Source organism: Humulus lupulus, chromosome 9, assembly GCF_963169125.1.
Source record: "Humulus lupulus chromosome 9, drHumLupu1.1, whole genome shotgun sequence".
In the NCBI taxonomy this organism is placed as follows: domain Eukaryota; kingdom Viridiplantae; phylum Streptophyta; class Magnoliopsida; order Rosales; family Cannabaceae; genus Humulus; species Humulus lupulus.
Genome location: NC_084801.1, coordinates 162,849,091 through 162,872,537, shown reverse-complemented (window position 1 = coordinate 162,872,537; position 23,447 = coordinate 162,849,091). Strand labels below are relative to the sequence as shown.

General features: G+C 31.1%; 2 protein-coding genes across 2 annotated transcripts; both read left to right on the top strand.

The window, feature by feature from the left end:
* Positions 1–3,733: 3,733 nt before the first annotated feature.
* On the top strand, positions 3,734–7,287 carry LOC133800880 (glycine cleavage system H protein 2, mitochondrial). The gene is made up of 3 exons (XM_062238969.1): positions 3,734–3,920; positions 5,113–5,372; positions 6,925–7,287. The coding sequence occupies exons 1-3, from the start codon at positions 3,842–3,844 to the stop codon at positions 7,051–7,053; spliced, it is 468 nt and encodes a 155-aa protein (XP_062094953.1). The 5' UTR covers positions 3,734–3,841; the 3' UTR covers positions 7,054–7,287.
* A 4,901-nt stretch (positions 7,288–12,188) lies between these two features.
* Positions 12,189–20,980, top strand: LOC133800247 (uncharacterized). Its single transcript, XM_062238201.1, has 8 exons — positions 12,189–12,247; positions 12,419–12,621; positions 12,764–12,881; positions 13,426–13,579; positions 19,579–19,605; positions 19,985–20,071; positions 20,159–20,211; positions 20,608–20,980. Exons 1-7 carry the CDS (start codon positions 12,189–12,191, stop codon positions 20,207–20,209), a joined length of 699 nt encoding a protein of 232 aa, XP_062094185.1. The 3' UTR covers positions 20,210–20,211; positions 20,608–20,980.
* The last annotated feature ends 2,467 nt before the right edge of the window (positions 20,981–23,447 follow it).

Below are 23,447 nucleotides of genomic sequence, written 5' to 3'. Positions count from 1 at the left end.
TTTAAAATATAAGTAATTAACTTAAGTTAAAAATGACTTAGAAAACAAAAAGAGAAAGAAACGATGGCAAACCATCGGACTTAGAAGTAGAGCAGACCACGATTGGAGCCCTAGAGCTCATATACTTTTCGACAGAGAACCCTGCAAACGCCGCGGGCATCCACCTGGAAAATGCACCCCAGCCAACAAGGACCACCTAGAAACGCTGCGGCCGACTAAGACTGCCCACAAACACTGCTCGAAAGAACCCAGCAGCAAAGCTATCAAACTGACCCAAATACGCCAACATTGGCGAAGACGAAACAATCCCGTCTCCCATTTGTGCCGCTGGTGAGCAGTGGCTCCAAAATGCTGCGAATATTTGAGGGAAACCGTTGGGGAAAGGTAAGTACTAAGTGATGTATTGCATTAACTTTTTTTTTTTGTTTATCAAAAAGTGTAGACTTTTGGGTTTAACAATTGTGGGTCATGTTTGTGGTCACTGACATGATTTTCAAAGTGTTGATTCTTTGGGTTGTTTTCAATGCTTGTGGTCCTTCATTGTTTTTTTTTTTGCTTTAGATGTGATGAAAAAGCTTGTTTTATTGTTTAGAGATATTTAGACGATGGGTTTGTTTGTTTTATTTTTTTTGCTCAAAATATGTAGCTGATTCTTATTAAGCTTTACTATTCATATAACAGTTTTGTTTTCAATGATCTTATATTACAGAGGGGGTTGCAGAGCGAAGGGATGAAGGCCTAAATGAAGGTCCCAGCTAGGGTGCACACTGGTCAAGTTTTCGGGTTTCAGGTGGTTCAGGATTTGCGAGTTTTGGTGGAGGAAAGTTGTACCGAATCCAGTTTTGGGATGATTTCGGGTTTTAGGTTTAGTCGGGTGAGGTTTAGTCGAGTTTTGGGTGGGATTAGTCCAAAATTGAGCTTTGGGCCGAAAATGGGCCTTAGCAAATTTTTTTCAAAAATACTATTTTTTTTTACACTTTCTGAATTTTTGTTTATTTTTTACATGTTTTTTTTTTTAACTTTGTTGTTAGTTTGATAATGTTGATTTTTTACAAATTGGGTTTTGGTAATTTTTTTTTAATTATGTTCGGGTGTAACCCAAACCCGTATACCTTTAATTTCAAAATTTGAACCCGATCCGAACCATGTTAGGTTCGGATCGGATTTCACCCGAATTTGATGGGTTTGCAAAAAATCGTGTTTGGTCGGTTTTTCGGGTCATATGTTCACCCTTTAGTCCTAGCCATGCTTTCTTTCTCTTTTTGTTTTTCTAAGTCATTTTTAAGTTAAGTTAGGTTAAGGTAATTACCTTGAACTTTAAATGTTTAAAAAGTTTTTTTAATTTTTATATTTTAGAAAATATTGCACATAAAAAATAATCTTAAAAGAATTTATACAGTTGAATAGTCAAATTTAACACTAATCAGATTGGCTAGTGAAATTTGATGTTATATGAAATTTTTGATGGGTAGGTACTATTTGTTACCTTGTGTTTTTGCAAAGTATCATCTTGGTACTTTGTGTTTACAAATAATATTTATTTAGTATCCTGCATTTTGAAATCGTACATATTTGGTATTTTGCATTTTAAAATCATACATATTTGGTACTCTGTATTTTAAAATTGTACATATTTGGTACCTTAAACTTAAATTTAATTAATAAAATTTTATCAATTTAATCAAATTACTCTCAATCATACGAGCTACAAATTATATATAATTGCTGACAGTTTGGTCATATTGACAAAATTTTATCAATTAAGATACCAAATATCTATGTTTTCAAAATACGGGGTACCATATGAGGATTATTAAAAACAGAGTTATCAGAATAATACTTTGCAAAAATAAAGGATACCAAATGAGTAAATTCCCACTTTTTAATAAGCCAGCATAATTTATTATCCCAAAATATGACAATTTCAATTTTTTAGACAAAAATACTCCTAACATTTAAACACTCATTTTCTCTCTCAGTTCGAATTCTCTTATTCTAATCTTGTAGATCTTGAAAAAAATACCAAAATTTTAAAATAAAATCATTTGAAACGGACATTTGAGTGAAAAAATATAAACCTCCAAAGTTTTCGTCAAATTTTTGTGCAGAGTATCGAAATTGCATCGAAAAAGTATTGTTTTGGCCAAAAATCAAGTTTTTATGATTGCTTCACCAAAGCATCGAAACATTATTGATTTTGCATCGAAATTGCATCGATTTTGCATTAAAAAACATCATTTTGCCCAAAAAACAAGTTTTCATGATTACATTGCAAAAACATCGAAACACTATTGAATTTGCATCGAAAAGCATCGTTATGGCCAAAAATCAAGTTTCATGATTGCATCGTGAGAGCATCAAAATTGCATTGAAAAAATACCGTTTTGGCCAAAAATTAGGTTTTCATGATTGCATCGCAAAAGCATCGAAACACCATTGATTTTGCATCGAAAAAGCATCGATGATGTTTTTTGGCCATTGCGATGCAATCATGAAACTTGACTTTTGGCGAAAATTATATTTTTTTCGATGCAAAATCGATGATGTTTCGATGCTCTTGCGATGCAATCATAAAAACTTAATTTTTGGCCAAAACAATGCTTTTTCGATACTCTTGCGATTAAATCATGAAACTTGATTTTTTTTGAAGCAAAATCGATGATGTTTTTGATGCTTTTGCGATGCAATCATAATTTTTTTTTTGCCAACATAATGTTTCTTCGATGCAAAATCGATGATGTTTTGATGCTTTAGCAATGTAATCATGAAAATTTGATTTTTTTTTTAGCTAAAATGATACTTTTTTGATGTAATTTTGTGCTTTGCACTAAAATTTGACGAAAATTTTAGAGGTTCATATTATTTTACTCAAATGTCTATTTCAGATTTTTTTTTTAATTTTGGTATTTTTTTTTAGATCTACAAAAATAGAATAAGAGACGTTAGAAAAAAAGGTAGTTCAGACTGAGATAGGAAAGAAATGTTTGAATGTTAAATGTATTTTTATCAAAACAATTAAAATTATCCATATTAAAAAATAAAACATCAAATTTCCCTTTCGCTATCCCTAATAATTATTACACGTTTTAATAGGAGGCATAAAGAAAGACAAAGTAGAACACAGTAATACTTTTAATTTATTATTTTGAAGGAAAAAAAAAACATTTGTATTTGCATTAGGTTAATAATAAATATATTATATTCTCACTAATTAAATTATAATAAATATAGTAATACCGTTCTATGACTGTGGCTCTTCTAGCTAGCCAGAGAGACCATCACGTGTCACGTGACGAGGACGACCATAATAACCTGAAATTACCATATTGGCCCCACTATTGTCCCTCTCTCATTCTCACCAACTCTTTTCTCAATGGGTTTGTTGACAAATTGACCCATCACCTTAGAAATAGATTATGCCAATTTTTTGTCCATCTATTCCTTTTATTAATTTTTTTTATATAATAATAAAAATCTTGTGTATGTTTGAAATATTATATTTTCTAAATTCACCAACATTCAAAAAAAATAAAAAGTAACTTATAAATTTTGTAATATTATTTTGAAAGATTAATATTTTTATAAATTATTTGATTATTATTGGATGTAATAGTGGGATCCAACTTTACTACAAGAAAAACACTTAAAAAAAAATTAATAATATAAAAGGGAGTTCTATAAAAGAATCAAAAAATATTTATAATTATGAAAAATAAAATAAAATAACGCTACCAGTACCAACCAACGTAGTAATATAGATTAATAACCTAGTGGAGTTTATAGGGAAGCACCCATATAAACAGTGTTTTTTTTTTCGGGGGGGAGAAAAGCTGAAACAAAAATGGCTGCAAGGATGTTATGGGCTTCAAGGGCTGCTTCATACCTCAGAATCTCTGTCTTCAACCGAGGCTTTGCTTCTGGTAGATCAAACCCATTTCTTATTTTCCATTGTTCTTGTTTTTGTTACTCTGTTTTTCACTTCTGCTGTTGAGCTGATCACCACCAACCTTTTGTATATATATATATACATGTATATAGAGATATGTGTTTACATATATTTGCCAATGAAGTATTAAGGTGTGTGATAGTGATCCTTGAGAAGATGATTCTTGATGGGGTTTGTCGGTATCGGTGGAGTTTTGGATCTATTATGTTTGTTTGTGAAAATGCTTTGATCTTCTTCATAGCCTACAAGATCTTATTTTTAGATTTAGCTTTTACCATTTCATATATATATATATTCATGGTGGAGTTTAATTCTTGATTCAGGAAATTTCCAACTTTGTAGTTCAAGGGTTCTTACACCTTTGTTATAATTATCCTTATTTTGGGTATCTTCTCCTAGAAATGAAGTTGTAGAATAATCTTGTTGTGGATATATTTGTTTGATCTTTATCAGTCGGTAATGGTGTTTTAAGATGAATAAAATACCATAAAAGCTACAATTTCTAATGAGATTCTCATCCATGTTACAGTGTTTCATGTTTTGATTAACATGAATATAATTTATGGTCATTTGGGTGCATAAGTTTATTATTTACATCTGCAATGTACCTATATGCTTTCTTAAAATTTGCTTTATTGCTGTTTTAGACATTGATATCACAGTATCTTTGGTTCTCATTGTTTAAGGAAATTATATAAGGGGAAAATTTATTTCATTGAGTTGTTCAAATTAAGACAAAGATTCAAAATATCGGATGAATAATCTTATTTTTGACATTGAAAATTAGCACCAACATAAATTAATCACAGAACCATGTTTTCTTACTGTAATTTGATTTCACCACTTATTCTTTCTTTCTTTTCTTTTTGGAAACATAGATATTTTTGACACGGAGGTTTCTTTACAGAAATAAGATTGGTTGAAATAGTTATTCTTTTGATTGCCATGTCCTTTGCTGGTTACTGCTCTCATGTGTGTGTGAGTGTGTATATATTGTTGGGAATGCTAAAGTTTTGAAAGGGATACCAAATTCCAGGCAGTATTGGGAGTTATTACATGTCGAATAATTTATTTATGGGGACTAGAGGATTGTAAATTGCTATCTAAATTTTTCAGTTACTAGCTTTTGTTGTTTTTGACTTACTTATCTAATTTCTGTGATGCAGTTGTGAAGGATTTTAAGTATGCTGACTCCCATGAATGGGTGAAAGTGGACGGAAATTCGGCTACTGTAGGCATAACCGATCATGCTCAAGATCATTTAGGTGATGTTGTGTATGTTGAATTGCCAGAAGTAGGAGCTTCTGTAACACAGGGTGAAAGTTTTGGTGCTGTTGAAAGTGTCAAGGCATCAAGTGATATTTATTCTCCTGTATCAGGAAAGGTAACTGAAGTCAATGAGGAGCTCAGCACCTCGCCTGGTTTGGTGAGTACATACCTTTTTCTGCTTTATTGGTTATACATTGCTGTGAGAATTACATTGATGAGAATGTGGTTGCCTAAATGAATTTATGTTTCTCCGTTATTCTTGTTGTTTTTGTTTCCTTTGCTACATTTAGCTCATAAAAATCTCATATTAAGTTAAGGAACCTATTTTTTTTTTTTCATAATATAATTTAATAAAGATGTGCTCTAGTGCTAGACCATCTATTCTTTCTCTGTTAAAAAATGGTATAAGCCCTGAAGGTTATATGTCCAGTCTAAATTTTAAAGTTTGTTCGAGTAGATATACGATCCACTTGCCACATTGGTACTATTTAATAGAGTTATGATCTGAGGATATGTATACCACAGCCGTGCTGAATAGTTTCTTAGTTGTATGGCTCTGAGTAGTTGCGGTTTTCAGACCTTGCAGGAGCAGCATGTAGAATTTTTCCCTCTTGTTTTGGTTTTTAGTTTTTGTGTGTTTCTCTCAACTGGATAAAATTACTTTTGTTATTCCTTCTGCATTGATTGTCTCTTCATGTCAAGATCATATGAATTACCTGAATGCTTCTTTCTGCTTCTGTTTACATCTTAAAATCTTATGGAGCTTTTCTCTATGTTTTGTTCCTGACCACAGTTAAGAATGAATGCAGTCATCTTTTTTTTTTCCCTCTTCTGGGTCTGTGCATGGTAGATTAAGTTCTTACATATAGCTAGTTTATGCCTCAAATAAATTTATTTGAATGGTTTAGAGAACATCTAATATTAGTTAACAAAACAGAAGGGGATAAAGTTTAATTATTTTAGTAATATAATATATTTTATTTTATTGACAAGTCATTCAAAATTAATTAAGTCCATGCAATTCTTTTCAGGCTGAGATACTTCTGTGTCATATTTTAATATCCTTATTATTTCCAAGAATTTTTAGGGTTTTTTTCCCAACAACAACTTACATCATTTTAACTTAAATATTTTCAATATTGATCGACACTACCATGAAAATAGAAGTGACAGGCAAGATATATTTGGAAACTGGTTTCTGTTTCTCATTGGGTTTCACTGACTTGCTTACTTAGGCTCACTTGTAGTAGAGTGTTAATAGAGCTAATCCCTTCACCCCTTATATTTGTTTTTGTTTCGAATTTCGATTCTTTGGAGTAATTCAGCTGTGCCTAGCAAACAAAGTTTTTATACCACAGCCACAGGATATTTGTTGTGTTCTTGTTTTTGTCATGCACTTTAATGATGAGTTTCAATATTTCACCAAACTTAAAATGGTTAAAATTAAAATTGCCATGGCCTACTGGCATGAAAGTCAAAACTAACATCAACATGAAAGTGCCTTGCTGCTTATATTATTGAGGTTAAAAAATACAAAACAATCTCTGCAAGTTATGGCCTAATTCATCGTATGACTCTCTCCTCGAGTATCTTTCGGGTGAAAAGGCGTTACACAGCTTCTTTATATTCAGTGTACCACCTAGAATATTTTCACCACCCTTTTCTACAATCGTTTTATTTCCTCTCTTTTATCTGGGTTTTGGATGTAGGTCAATGGAAGTCCATATGAGAATGGATGGATAATGAAGGTTGAGATAAGTGAATCGAGTGAAGTGAAGAACTTGATGGACTCTGACCAGTACTCAAAGTTTTGTGAAGAAGAAGATGCAAAGCACTGATTAATGCCATGCCATGTTACTGATGCATTATGCCAAGGAGGTGGAGCCAAAAAGTGGAGTTTTTCTAATTTTTATCCGTGTTTTCATTTCATTACTTCCCTGTGGCTGTGAGCCATCATAAAGTAAGCTTAGTGTTTGCATCCAGATTAAGAGTGAATCTGTCCTTGTAACATTTATAAATTTTTATTGCATAACATTTTAGCTTACCTAAATAATATTTTAAAATTTAAAGCATTTTGGATGTTTAGAATACTATTTCATATATGCATTTTTATACATATACATATACATATATATATATATATCAAGTAGTGTTTGAGGTAGGAGTGTAAGAAAATGTGATAGGAGAGTAACTATTGGGTATTCAAAACACTACTAATGTGAAAGGGAGTAAGGCCAAGACCCTCCAAAATTGTAATGTGTCTATCGTTAAACTTATCTTAACAATAGGAGATCAAGAATCATTTATTATTATTGAATTGTGATATGGTATTTTCATAATCACTACATTAGGAGTTGCTTGCACATTAACCAACAATTATGATCTAACACTTGTGCTATAAAGTGCAACAACGAACATGAGGTGATCTTCTATATGTGGTTGATGGTGTACAACAAACTCCAATGGTCTGAAAGTTGTGCCAATTTTTGCCAAAAATTTGGCACAACAATATATACATAATTTTTATTTACAATTTTGTTATCAATTATTAATGAGAGATTTTAATACATATTTCATTTAAAATATTTTATTTATTTATTATTTTGTTATTTTTTTTATATCAATTTGTATTTTAAAATGCTATTGTGTATTGGAATACAATTATAAATATTGTACTAAATATAATATTGTGTTGGTTTTGTGTCAAATTTGACACATAATATAGGTCATGCTTTGGAGATAATCAAATTAGTGGGTTTTGGTTTTAAATTTAACTATATATAAAATATCATTTCATGTGGTATTTGATACTTTAAAGTTGCCTTATAGCATTAATCAATTAAAAATTAACTAGTGATATTAATAATTGAATGTCAAAAGTTGTACAAGTTATGAGAATTATAAGACCAATTACTTGATATCTGTTTACTTGTACAATAATGAATCATTCGTTCCAATTAAATCCCCACTCCAATATTTTTAAATTAATATAAATTTTAATTAAAATGATGTAACTTTTTAAGTGTAAAAAATGTGTAGTATAAGTATGTATTTTTTGCATGTAAAATGTATGTATTTATCATTACTTTTAAAACAATATTGTCGCGTATACAATACTATTCATTATTTCAAAATCAACTATACAATTCAATTGGAGTAGTATTTACTTGTGGATTTGTACAAAATAAGAGTGTTAAGGGCAGTTTGCATTGGTTAATAGTCCAATTTACATTGCAAAATTATGATGAGATATGGTTTACTTGTGTAGTTTGGTGATGGACTGTAATTTTTTTTTTAAAGTATGTAGCTCGGGTTCCATATAACTTAGTCTCTCAAGTCTTCCTAGTGGTGGCTCTTGCTATCTTGTTCCTCGAAAGGAAATTAAAACAGTCTATGCACTCATAAAAATAAGTTTATTATTATAATTGATATGCTGTGATTTGAGAAAATTAACTAGTATTATCTTCTCTAAAAATATATATAACTAAATGGGACATTTAAGGTGGCATGAGGTGATCATATTGATTTTTTGAAAGAAAAAAAAAATCATAGTTAAACTCCTGTCTCAATCAAAAATAAATTTGAAGTGATCACCTAATGAGACATTTAAGGCGGCATGAATTGACAAATGACTTTAATTGGTGTAACCAGTCAAATTCTTCACTTCTTGAGACTGATCCCATTTTAAGTTTAGGCCTATACTGATGGGGTGCACTCTAATTTGTCTCATAATTTTTATGGCAAGTTTATTTAACCTCATTCTCAATGAGAACTTAATTTTTATACAATTTGGAAATGAAAAAAAGAAAAGGGCAATGCGGTCCCATATGTCATAGGCAAAATGCCTTGCTAAACAGATGGGGAATATAATTACATCATTTTAAAATATAGTACAACTCTGCATTTATAGCAATTAATTCATTATATTTAGTGTAACAAATTTAATACAACCATTATTAACTCGAAACTAACCAAATTAGCCCCAAGGTAATTTGTGCAACGTTGGTCATGTCTTCACCATGTCCTATCAATAAATTTGTGATAAAGTAATTAAAATATCAATTGCAATAAACAAAAATGATTATTTTTAGTATTTTTAGTATATGTATAAATTGTAACTTTATTTTTTTTTACGACGGTGTATAATATAATTACAGGTGACCTTTTATAAATTTTCAAAAAATTCAAAATAATTTAAAATATCGAAATCATGATTCAAATAACTTATTATACCGCATGCTTGTTTCTATATTTATACACATATGCAATATGTTGTTTGAATCCTGATTTCAACATTCTAAATTATTCGAAATTTTTTAAAAATTTGTGGAAGTTCTCTTATAAATACATTATACATCATCATGTAAAAACAAATTAAAGTCACAACTTTTCAATGTACTAAAGATAATAAAAGTAACTATAGGTAATACTGTAGTAATACCCAACAACCTTACAAGTAATATTAATTAAATGTAGCTGTTTTTTTATATAAGTTATCATTACTGGTAAGACATGGTAGAGACATAAAAAATAGGAACAAGAGATTTTTATTCACATACTAGTTTATTGATATTTCATTATTGTTTTTATCTAACAAATTAAATATTAGAGGTGCCATTTTATAAAATAAATAAAATATAGATGTTTATTTTATATTAAATATAATGCGCGTTTTCTTAGTTTTATTTATAAATTTTATTAATTATTTTTATTAAATTTATATCATTGACATATAAATTTTAAATAAATAAACAATATTATATATAAAAAATGATATAAACATATTAAAAAACACTAAACCAATTATTTATGAATTTTAAATATATATAATATAATAATTTTTTAAAATATAAATAATAATTTTTTAATAAAAATTAAGATTATGTATTATATATTATTGATATAATTATATTTTATAATATTTAAATTTATATTAATATAAATATTAGATATTTAGTTTTGTTTTAAATATTATTATAATAATATTTGAATTTATATTAATATAATTATTATTTATATAAATATGTAGTCTCATATTTAATATTATTATAATAATAATATTTTATAATATTTAAATGTATATTAATATAATTAATAAATATCTATTTTTAATTAATTTTAAAAGTATATTTTATTAAATATTTAAAATATTCCCTTAAAATTAGAAAAAAAAACGTTAAAATAAATTTTTTTTATTACCTCCACACTTTTATATAAATAAATGTTAATTTTTAGTTTAAAAATAATTTTGGAAACTCAATTAGTGTCTAGATAATCATTCACATTTTAGTTTAGATAAATATCCAGAGATAATTATCTTCTTTTTTTTTTTTTTAAAAAATGGAATTTGAGATCTTAGCTTTGAATTTATTAATTATGTCTTAAAATAAATACTCCCTAAATTTTTGTTATCGGACAATTAAGTTCTTGAAAAGAAAAAAAAATTAAGGACCTGAAAAAACAAATTTAATAATCAAGTTTTGACTTTTAAAACTACTAACAATTAAGTGCTAATGGTCAATTCTTTAACAAAATTATACTTTTTTTTAGGAAGAATTGGTATTTTTTTATACATAAAAAGCATCATCATCATATATAGAAACTAAAAAAAAATCAAATTAAAAGTTTAGTGAAAAAGATAAATAACGAATAACTAAAGCTGTTTATAGAACGAAACATTTTGAATAAAAAGGAAAAAAAACTAAACTAAACTAGATTCAATCACAGAACTGGGCCCTGGAAGGCCTGGCCCAACTACAGTATGTGGCCGGAAAGTTGTGGGCCCAATAGTATCTTTTTTGGTGCTGACTGCTGTATATGAGAAAAAAAAATCAGAAGAGGAATCATTGGCATCAGTGTAGATCAATCAATCAATCACTAGTATAAATTTACCTAAACCTGAACCACAATTCAGCAGAGCAAAAATAAAAAATTGTAATCTGAACACATAGCAGGCTTAGGGCACTTTCTTGACTATTTTATAACTTGTTTGCTAGGTTTACACAACTTTTTCTCACACATTGCCTTCAGAGTAGTCAAATCAAACAATTTTGTGTCTCTCCGTATTAAAAAGAAGAAAAAAAAATTAAATGCAATTTAATTTTCTAATTTGAGAAATATATTAATTTTGTAAATTAGTTAAAATTTATTTCTTTAAAGTTTATTCAAAATATTTATGAGGGAATATAATTATTTGGTAAATTGTATATTATGGAAATACAAATTTGATATCCTATATTTTTAATAATGTTAATCTAGTGTCATGTAATTTGAAATTGTACATATTTGATATACTAGATTCAAATTTGAACAATAAAATTGTAATGCCCTGGTAATTAGGGTCTATTACCAGGTGTGTTTTGAAACCAGTGCTAGACTTACTAACAAGTCATTTGGACTAAACATGTGATTAAGCCACTAAAGTTTGGGTATTAAAAACTTTTGATCATCTCATAAACATTTCCATTAAGTTAAAGATAAGTTTTTTTACATGGGATCCCAAAAACGTTAGTTTAAAAGCTTATTACAAAACTCAGATTACACAATAAGCCGTCCTAAGCGGCAAAAGTTGGGTTTAACCCTAATTCCTTTGAGCATCTCGGCCGTGGTGGTCGAGCGGACTGCATATGTACATACCACTGCTAATGCCCTCTGACTCATGGCTGGTTGAACTTCTCTTTACCTTTACCTGCACCACAAAGCACCTGTGAGCCAGAAGACTCAACAAGAAAACATAATCAACAATTCAGTGAATAAAACAACCATCAAACAGTAATAACTGAATCCAGCGCATTCATTAAACTCAATTGGAGACTATAGAGTCACACAAGTGCATGTCGAACTTTCTTTCAAGTTGTTGGCATCCGAGCCAATCAAGTGCATGTTGCACTCCCAGGGTGGCCCAGCCATGGTGGCCTGCACTCCACGTGCATTATGCCAATCTTAGCTTATAAACTAAGGGCCCGTTTGATTGATGGTAATGAGCCAGAAAGGAAAGGAATGGAATGCTAATGGGGCATATTCTTTTGTTTGGTTGGAAATAACAAGTTTGGAAAAGAATTCTATTGTAATCCTTATTCTCCCAAACTAACGGAATAACTTTTCCAATTTTGAGTTAGTGGAATTATAATTCCATTCCACTTCTTATCATCATCTGTCTGCGTCTTCTTCTCCCGCTCCTTCGTCACGGACTGAGTTCCTCAGGTACTTATTTGCTTTATTTATTTTGATATCTCACTCTCCTCTTGCTCAACCCCTGAAAACCACAAGCAATCCGACACAACCATCTCTCATTCTCACTCTCAGCAAGCAACACACCCAGTCGAAGGTAGTGCTCGTCCCAGTCGAAGGTCCGTGTCAGAGACACTCTTCTCTTCTTCCTCCTGCTTTTCTAATCTGTTGCAGAGGTACTCTCTCTCTATCTCTCTTTCTATGAATTCAGTAAGAGCACCAAATGTTTGATGGAATGCCTATTTGCATATTTTAGATTTTTTTTTTCTTTTTTTTTCGTGTAAAACAAAATGGATGGTAATGTCGAAACAATGGCAGTAATATCTTCTGGAAGTGGTGATGGTTCTAGAAGAAGAGATTCTATAATATTGAGCTTTCGAGATGCCAAAATATATGTTTTAGAGTTTGATGATTCTATCCATGGACTTCGCACAAGGTGGGGAAATGTGATCCCGGTTAATAGGGGGCAAAGTGTCTTTCTTTACTACTGCATTTTTCTTTTTTTGGTTTTGAATCATGTTCTTGAGATTGATATAATTTAGAAAATTAGCATTCGGGAATATATGTTATCGAAGCTTTTTCTGTCCCCATAGAAAGTATTTAGCATTAAGAGATCGAGGTCAAGCATTGGTGAAAATAAAAGCCTCTGAGAATTTGTTGACTTTAGCCTTTATAATTATACTGGTTCGATACTTGATGTTGTCTAGTGGTTTCTTATTGGGTTACTCATTCCACTTGAGGTAGATTATGTAACTTGAAACTGAACCATCAAAATGTTTGTAGTTATATATCTTTTCTGTTCCTTTGTCAAGTTAGTAGGGCTGCAGTATTTATTTTATTAACTTACATTTCGTCATTGTTTTTAAAACATGAGAATGCCACTTGGTGTAATCTGACTTTTCATTTTTGGAACAAAGTGCTATTATGGTTTTTATAATTGTTTTTGTCCATGATGCTTAATTATAATGTTGACTTTTCAGCTCTATGCACTGTTTTGAGGGTCCAGAGTGGCTTCATCTGAAAAGAGGCCGAGAATCATTTGCAAGAGGTCCATTGGTAAAGATTGATCCTCAGGGAAGATGTGCAAGTGTTCTTGTGTATGATATACAAATGATAATGCTCAAGCCCACTCAGGTTTTTTCTTTTTTGTTCTCTGCTTCAACTTAGTTACTTGATAATTATTATATTAGGTGGCGTTTGGTTGGAGGTAATGAAATAATGGAATAGGAATGAGAATTGGAATAGGAATAATAATGGAATAGAATAAGAAAGGAAATGTGATTATGTTGTTTGATTAGAATAATGGAATCAATGATTGAATACTTATTCTTATGTTTGGTTGATTATGGAATAGAATGGAATAAATTTATTTTGAACAAAAATACTCAAAGTGCTTAAAATATGATTAATAAATTAAAATAAACATACTATATATATATATAGATTTACCAACAATGACGTTATTTTTTTTTTTACAAAATAATGTTTAATAATCCTAATTTTTTTAAGCATAATAATTCCACTTTTGAACACTACAAAATATTAAAATTATCAATAAGAATTTATTTTTGTGAAGTATTTTTTTAATGTCAAATGCAATTTACTTTAATTATCACTAAACACTATTTTATATTTTTTAAAAATAAAACAATATAATAACATAAAAATGTTAAACTAAACATTATAACATATTTATATTCTAATAATCAAAAGAGTATCAAACTTTGTTCATGCACATGAAATATCAATAGAAATAGCATAAATATTCATGTCCAATAACTCAGATCTATGCTCAAAGACAATCTAGTTTGCAAAATTATGAGCATAAAACATTACATCATATCCAAAAGATTATAATTTGTATACTACTGAATGTCAAAGGCAATATAAATTGTCCTGCAAATTGTAGTAGAGCAAAGTGGACTAAACATGATTTAGAGAGAGCCATCAAGAATAAATGTCACCCATTCATCATTCTCATTATCTGGGACACTGAAAAAGTAAGAAACCAGAGTATTATCTTCACCAAATTGACAGAAAAATCTTCACCAAAAAAGAAAAAGACGACAAAAATTCCTATGCTTTGATTGCTTTCAATCATTTAGAATGAGGAATGGCAACTAGTATAGTATTATACCTCAAAAAATGCCAGTTACAGTGTTTAAACTAAACAGCTACTGTCATAAATAAAACAACAATTGGACCCAAAAAAAAATAGAACCCAGACTAGAGCACCTAAAGCTTCCTCTAGTCTAGGTACCAAAACAACAATTTGGAAAGTATTGTGTTGAGAGTTGTACGGTACCAAAAGTCCATCCTTCAATGCTTCCTCTGCAAATGAACAAGACTCATATTACATTTGAATAAAAAGAAAAGGACAGACAGAAAAGAAATTTAGATTGCATGGACTCTGCAGAAACGAAAAGCATTGCTATTAGACACCACTGGTGTCCAACACAACCATGAGGTGGGGACTTATGTAGAACTTGATATTAAAAACAGAACAAGGCCATCCTATGTTTTGGGTTTTCTAAAAAACCATGAAACAATCTACAAATTATTCCAATGTTTTGTTTAAATATAGTCTTAAAGAAAAGGGAAAACTATAATTTGGATTGGGAAGAGAAACAAAGAACCTACATATCTACATATCAAATCTACTCAGCTTTGGACAAAAACTAAACAGGTATAGGAAGTGACAGTATAACACCTCAATTGGACAAAACTAAATGTGCCAATTTCTATAACTTTTAGATTCACTGGTTTGTACTGTTAATCAAACTGGAAATCATTGGTCATCCACCATTATCAAACAATAACTTATCTATCAATTCTGCCAACACCAATGCTTTATCTATCAGAAACATTTTTCATAAGATACAGAAAATTATTCACAAACATTTTGATGAATTTTCATACTACATTCATACTGATTCCTCAATAAGACAATAGATTGCTTAGAAGTTCTCGTATAAACAACTCAATAGCCAACTTTCAACATTAAGCAGTAACATAACTAAGAGACAGGTAGAACAAATAGAAAAGTGAAAGGTCCAGAACAAATATAAAGGAATAACAGACCACCAAAATAAAAATGTTCAAGCCCACAAAATAAGAAACAAGTAAAAATGCACTTTTTACAAGAAAAAAAATTCAAGCATTTATAGTAAAATTTCTGGAACTATCAACCACCTTAATAAACCAAAACTAAAATCATATAAACACAAGTTTGAAGGAAAACCCAGTACAGATATAAGTGCAAGAGAGATCCCAGATACAAACGATGAGGACCCATCAAGGGAAAACGCCATACTAGACCCTAAAACTAAAAGAGGAAAATCGTCTGATTTATATTGCCTTTGACATTCAGTAGTATACAAATTATAATTTTTTGGATATGATGTAATAATTTATGCTCATAATTTTGCAAACTAGATTGTCTTTGAGCATAGATCTGAGTAATTGGACATGAATACTTATACTATTTCTATTGATATTTCACGTGCATGAACAAAGTTTGATACTCTTTTGATTATTAGAATATAAATATGTTATAATGTTTAGTTTAACATTTTTATGTTATTATATTGTTTTATTTTTTAAAAATATAAAATAGTGTTTAGTGATAATTAAAGTAAATTGCATTTGACATTAAAAAAATACTTCACAAAAATAAATTCTTATTGATAATTTTAATATTTTGTAGTGTTCAAAAATGGAATTATTATGCTTAAAAAAAGTAGGATTATTAAATATTATTTTGTAAAAAAAGAATATGAAAAAAAAGTAGCGTCAATGTTGGTAAATCTATATATATATATATTTAGTATGTTTATTTTAATTTATTAATCATATTTTAAGCACTTTGGTATTTTTGTCCAAAATAAATTTATTTCATTCCATTCCATAGTCAACCAAACATAAGAATAGGTATTCAATCATTGATTCCATTATTCTAACCAAACAACATAGTGGCATTACCTTTCTTATTCCATTCCATTACTATTCCTATTCTTATTCCTATTCCATTATTTTCATTACCTCCAACCAAACGCCACCTAAGTTCCTTATGCCCTTGACTTATAAGTCAAGCCACCACGTGCCTCCAACTTATAAGTTGAAGCCTTGGGATTCTCAACTAATAAGGATCACCTAGAGCCCATCATATTCTCAACTAATAAGTTGATCCCCACTTAACATCCTAATAATACCCTAGTTTATAAACTAAGCTTCACAGTCATAACAGACAGTGACATGTTTCATATAGCATACTTATCAAATAGTCACACAATGCATTATAATACATTCACTCAACAGTCGTAAGCATAATCATAATTATGCACATTACAGCGTACCTAATCAAACATTCGCAACATAATTATAATCATGTTCATCACCTTAACTAAGCTCTAATCAAGCATTCACATAACATGTGCAGTTTTTTTACCTTTGGTTCGTATGCGGGTTATAAGCGACGACCCTCTGAGTACGACCCCCGATTCAAGCCCTTAGCGAAAACCTAGTCACAACCGCGATAAGGAAGTTCCCATCTATAACAGGTAAATAACAACTTCCAGACCAATTCCTAGCCTCCGGGACATCGAATTCCACTTAACAAGGAAGTAGAATCGATCCCGAGCCCAAATAGATAAGTTCCCAATCTAAAAATCCCATTTAAGCCAAAATTCCCCTTAAGAGCCGCGGCCCCTCACACCTGAGCCGCGACCTGCCTCTAATTCTAGAGGCTCGGCCTCCCTGGAAACCAACGCGCGCCGCACTGCGCCCCTGAGGCGTCGCGGCCCGCCCCTGCTGGTTCAAACTCCTCTTCGCAGGCCGCGGCTCATCACCACGAACCCAGAAATTGGGTTTCCTTCAGCCGAACCCAGCCAAAACCCACCTAATTTCATCCCAATCCTTCAATTCACTTACCACAACTTATATATTCATTCCCACCAGTAAAATCCAACTAATAATCATGATACAACTCATCAAAATCCCCAAGATTCAAACCCAAACCTAAAGTTCTAGAAAAGCTTCAACTAACTGAATTTAATCTTAAAGTTCAGAGTAATTCTTACCTCAAATGGTTGTCTTATGCTCCCAAGCTGCTCCTAGTTTAGTCTTGAACACCAAATCCCCAACCTCCTATGTTTTGCTCCTTCAATTATCCAAAATCCCCCAATTTTCCAAAGAGAGAAAGAGAGGGAGAGAGCTACGGGAAAGAGAGTTTTCCTTCTTTGTTTTCTTTCTGAATAAGTCTAGATTCCAGCTGCCTAAGTCATATATCCCTTTTACCAAAAAGTCCAAATTGCCCTTCCACCAATTTAAGTCCTTTAATGACCTCAAGGGAAATTCCGTCCATTGCCACTTCCGGTAAATCCTCAAGTGTTTCTCTAAATCCCCAACTTCCACAAAATAGTGACCATTAAATCTTCCATTACCCACTAGTACCTGGTAATATACTAAATCAATAAAAGACCCCTAAGCTTACCCTGAGCCGGGTATTAAAACCCCGATGTGACTTTTCCGCCAACTTGCTCATCGGGATCGCCTCTCGCCAAGTAACCCAAATATGTCCACATAATAATGTGGTCTCAATCACACAAACACATATTAGCATTCATACTCCAAACGGGTCAAATTACTAAATACCCTTCTTATAAGAAACGGGCCCACATACACATATTTAATAACTCTAACATACAAGTATGATTATATTATAATATAATTCACATAATAACTCAATTATTGCCTCCCGACTCCCTAATCCAGGCACAAAGCCCTATTAGGAAATTTGGGATGTTACAAAAATTATATCAATATAACCAAACTGTCATAAATAATATGTAATTAAGTAATTAAATTTGAATTTGAAACTCATATAATTGAAAAGAGTTTGGTCATATTAATAAAATTTAAGTCCAAGGTATAAAATATGTACGATTTCAAATCACCAAGTACTGGATGAGTATTATTAAAAACATAGGATACTAAGTATGTATTTCAATAAAACACAAAATACCAAATGAGTATTTACCTTATTTTTAAATATGACTTCATTAAAAGTTTATACATTTCTCATATCAATGGCCTGGTCAATAAGATTTAAGAACAAAACTATTTTGATTAAAATCAGATTTAAGAAACTATTTTTTAATCAATTTACAAAAGACATAATCTATAAAAAAAAAACATTTTTTAAAGTAGACAATCTAGCAAAAATGAAAAGTTTAAAATAGTATATCCAAAAACAAAAGAGCTATGATAAGTGGTGCATGAACATAAAATCTCAAATTCTCATACTAATAATATATCTAATTAATATTCATTTTTTAATAACATATAATTGATATAATTTTTTTAGTAACTACTGTCATATATTAATAGTAATGAAAATTTTTGAAATATGAAAGAAACACTTACTTGGATTCACTTCAAGTTTTTTATTACATATGATTTTTTTTTTTAAAAACACATGTAAAATTGTTATCTACACTATATATAGGGAAATACTTCAGTGCATACAACATTTTGTTTGCACCGATGTTGACAAATCAGAGTCGTACATGTGTCAAAAAAGAGAGTGAGGGTGATGTAACTAAAGTAGTGGCACAAAGTAAATGTGTGCTCTGGAGAAAGGCTTAGTGTAGCCAATTTACTTATTTCTAATCATAACTTTCTAATCACAGAGAGAAAGATGATGAGGGAGGGAGGAAGTACTGTTCATATGGTTTTATTTTGTTAACAAGTGAGAGGGAGAAAGGAAATGTGAGGAGATCTGAGATGATCTTGTGAGTGGGCGGTGATAGTTTGTTGGGGAGAGAAAGGCGGTTTCGTTAGGTAGCCATAGCAGGCAGGCTTGAGGGAGATTTGAGGTGATATATATGGTGAGTCAGCGGTGAGAGTTTGTTGCAGAGAGATAGGCGGTTTCGCGAGGTAGCCATAGCAGGCGGAATGTCTCTGCTTCTTCTATTTATTCTGGTTTGGCAAGTACTCGAGATAGGTTGAGTGGCTGGTACCCGAGCCACATTTTTTGACCCTTTGTTTCTTCTATTTTTTCTGGTTTGTGTTCTCCATTCTTTTAGGGTTTCTACGATTTTCTGAATCTTTGTTATTGTAAAATACATTTTCAGGTGAGACGCCAGAGCCACGGCATTAAGGTACCTTTGTTTGGCCCTGTTGAAAAACTTACTGCATAATGTATTGGTAAGGAATTCTTGTGTCAACAATTTGAACAACTTTGTTTCCACACTCATTTGTGGTTTATCTAAACAATGAATTTTGAAATTTGTTATCTAAATCCACAATTGACTGTCTATATAATAGGCTTAGTCATGTTAGAACCTCAAATCTTTCTTTTTAAAAAATGTACAGGCATTATAATGGTTTTATTGAATCTTTTGATCCAATGAAAAATAACCATAAGGTGAGATGTGGAACCAAGGATTTTCTGTGTTTAATTTAAGTTGCTAAGGTTTTTTTTTTTGTTGGATGTAATGTTACACTTTAGTTATTGAATTAAATGATTAATTTTTATAGGTTTTGTATAATGATGGTGATGAAGAAGTATTAAATCTTAAAAGAGAAAAGTGGGAGTTCATTGAAGGTGATTGTCGGTCCGATGAGGTAACTAACTTTCTGTTTTGTTAAAATGGGAGTTTATTTTGGTTCTTGTATAATTTCATTGCTGTTAAAATTCATGAGGCTTCACAGGTTTTTGAGGAAGTTAAAGTTGATCGATTAAGTCTTGATGCTTCCACTTAAATGTAAGTTGTTATTAATGTAGTTATTTTAGGTCTGATTATAATGATTACTGTTATTTGTTTAATCTATTTTTCTCAAATCTTGATAACTACATTAATTTTTAAGACAGATAAAATAAATTGGAGATATGCGATTAAATTATTGATTCGAGTTGATAAATTGTAGGTAAATTTGAGAAAGCTCGTATGAATACACTTAGAAAGTTAGGATTGTATATGTTGTTGAATTCGGTAGTAGTTGTACCATTTTTTAACAACTAAGTTTAATATAAAATCTAGGTTTGCATTAGTTACCTTTCAAATTCATGGTAAGTTGAGGTTAATTTTTGTGGTCTACCTTATATTCTTTTTTATCATTTTGTCTAATTGTTTGTTTGGTGTGTAATCCATTTGTGGTAGGTACATGATCTATTTAAATTGGAGCGCTACACCATCCAGCATAAGTGACATTAATGTTGAAGACTTGGTTTCTGCCATGACTAGATTTTGATTTGCTCTTTTTTCTGTTGTTTTTAGTTGAGAGTTTATGATGTGTTGAAGTGTGAAGTTGTATTTCAACTTCAATGTGAAGAATCCAAATGTATTTGAAGAGGTTTGTGAGACAATGCTTAGTGATACTGATATTTTTTATGTTATTTATTTGGATTTTTAGCCTTTGTAGTATGGAACTTTTGGATACTCGTTTAGTGCTTTTAAATTTATTTTAAGTCCATATGGATTTGTTTGATTAAAGTTGAAAATTATATGTATACGTGTTGATTTTTCCTTTAGATTTGCATTGCATGTAGAAATAAATTACAATATGAAAAGCGATTGGATACCTATAAAATAATTGAATAGATTTTGACAAAAATGAGGACATTGAGAAGTAATTGAAATGGAGAAGCATGTGAAGATAAATGTGTTCAACCATTATTTAAAATGGAAAAGTAGGGCAACATAAATATCTTTGAACATTAATTAAAATGGACAATGAGAACATAAACATCTTCAAACATTACTTAAAATTGAGATGGAGAGAACAAGATAAATGAATTAAACCATGACTTAAAAATGGAGGAGGACAAGATAAATGAGTTAAAGCAGTACTTCAAATTGAAAAGTAGCACATGAAGATCTATTTAAAACATTTAGGCTACATGTTCAGTAAGTAGTTCATGGGTTATGCAATCCCCATAAGTGGCTTGTATCTTGGGTCAGATTTCTCTTGACCAAATTTGCTTCGAACTCCATTGTAAAATCATATGCATTTGATTGTTCAACTGTATTACTAATACCCGAAATGTCCCCATAGAATCCATCTGTTTCCTCGGTTATTTGGTCTTCTGTGTTGTAAGAAGCATTACCATTAGCATTGTCTATATCAATTTCTTCATCATCTTCCCCATATTGGTATTGTTCCTCATCTTCCTCACTATTGTTGTTTGAATTGTTGTCATTGTTATTGATTTTTCTCCACTTCCTTTGTTTATGAACTGGGCAAGTGGCTTTGTTGTGATCGACCCGTTTGCACTTGCTACACTTGCAGAGACGTTTTGGGCCATTAGTTCTGACCTTTGTTGTGTCTTTTGTTCGGGTGGAGATTGTATTTTTTAGTAAAAGCGAACTAGCTGATTGGGTGACTGCTATTGTTTCTTTTTGAACTTCTAAAATGGTCAATATATCAATCAATTTTTCAATCTCCTTCTTTGCATGATTGCATCTCATGTCACTCTTACAGACAAGCGAGGCCAATTGATTGCATTGTTGTATCAATCAACTATACCTTTGATCTTGCTTTGATAATTGGAATGTTTTTTATTCGGTGATATTTCTTTCTTCAGAATCTAGTTGCATAGTTTTGAGCCATCTTGTTTTAATGAGGGAATTGGGAAGCTGAGTGATATGTTTATGTTTCATGACAACTAATATGTGGTAGCATGGGACTCCCCAGCTTTGGAATAACATACATTCGCAATTAAGGTGTGAATCAGACCTTTGAAATCAAACAATCGTCTTGTTACTTCTATCCCTATACTTAATGACTAAATAAACTTTCTCAAATTGGTTTTTTTCTTGCCTAATGACCAAATATTTACCTTCCTTACGAAGTTGATCTCTTATCTTCCAGAAAAGGTTTCTCGTGAATAGAGTGGCAACTTGCTTCTCGACAGAGTCCATGTTGATCTTCCCCAAATCTGGCATCGTGTGGTTAGATTCATGCTCATCTTGCAGCTGTCTTTGTCTTATCCACAACAAACCATGTATAACCGTCTAACAAAGTCATTCAATTTCATTGTTGCAGAAAATTTTGTTTCAATGAATGCGTTCATTCCTTCGCACCTCTGTGTTGTCCCCATATAACCAAAAGAATGTCCCCTTAGAAATGTCTCTGCCCAAGTTTATTTCTTCTCATACATGGATTACATCCAACCATTATGATGGAGGTCATATTGTTCGAAAAATTGTCTCCACTCCTCCTCAAATTGAAGAGGAGACATGTACTTAGACATTAACGTGCGAAATGCTTTGACAAAATAAGTGTCCTTACCATTGGTCGAAGCATTTCAACTTATATGCCAGCTACAAAGGCAGTGACTTATTGGGATCAACTCTTCTATTGCCACTTTCATGGCATGATCTCCATCTGTGAAGACAGTCTTGAGAACTTTATTATTCATGCATTCCAAAAAAGAACCCAAAACCCACAAATATGTTGCTTCTTTTTCATTGTGCAAAATAACATAAGCAAAAATGGTTGTCTTGAAGTGGTTGTTCACTCCCACCAAGATGAGCAACGGTTTACCTTACTGGTTTGTCTTGTACATGGTGTCAAATGCGAGTGCATGACGATATTTGTCGTGGTATCACTATCTACAACCTATTATCTTTATCAAAAGTATACTTACAGAAAAAATATTCCTCAAGATCACACTTATGCTCAAGGTAACCAATTGCTTTTGAAGCATCTAACTCAACCAATTCAACCTTGTCCTCCTCTGTGAATTTGTTATATAAGTCTTTCAAGAGAAAATGCACTTTCTCATACCCACCGTATTGAAGAGCAAAAATTGACATAATTTTGCAAGTTTGAATCCCTGATTTTCTCATTGACCTTGTTTGTTGTAGTGTACCATCGGGGACCTCCCTATGCGATCTTAAGAAGTTAACATGAATCCCATTCAACAAAAAGGGTGTGAATGATCGGGTCTAAAAGCCTTCACTATCCACCTTCCGCCATCTTTTTCTTTTTAAATACG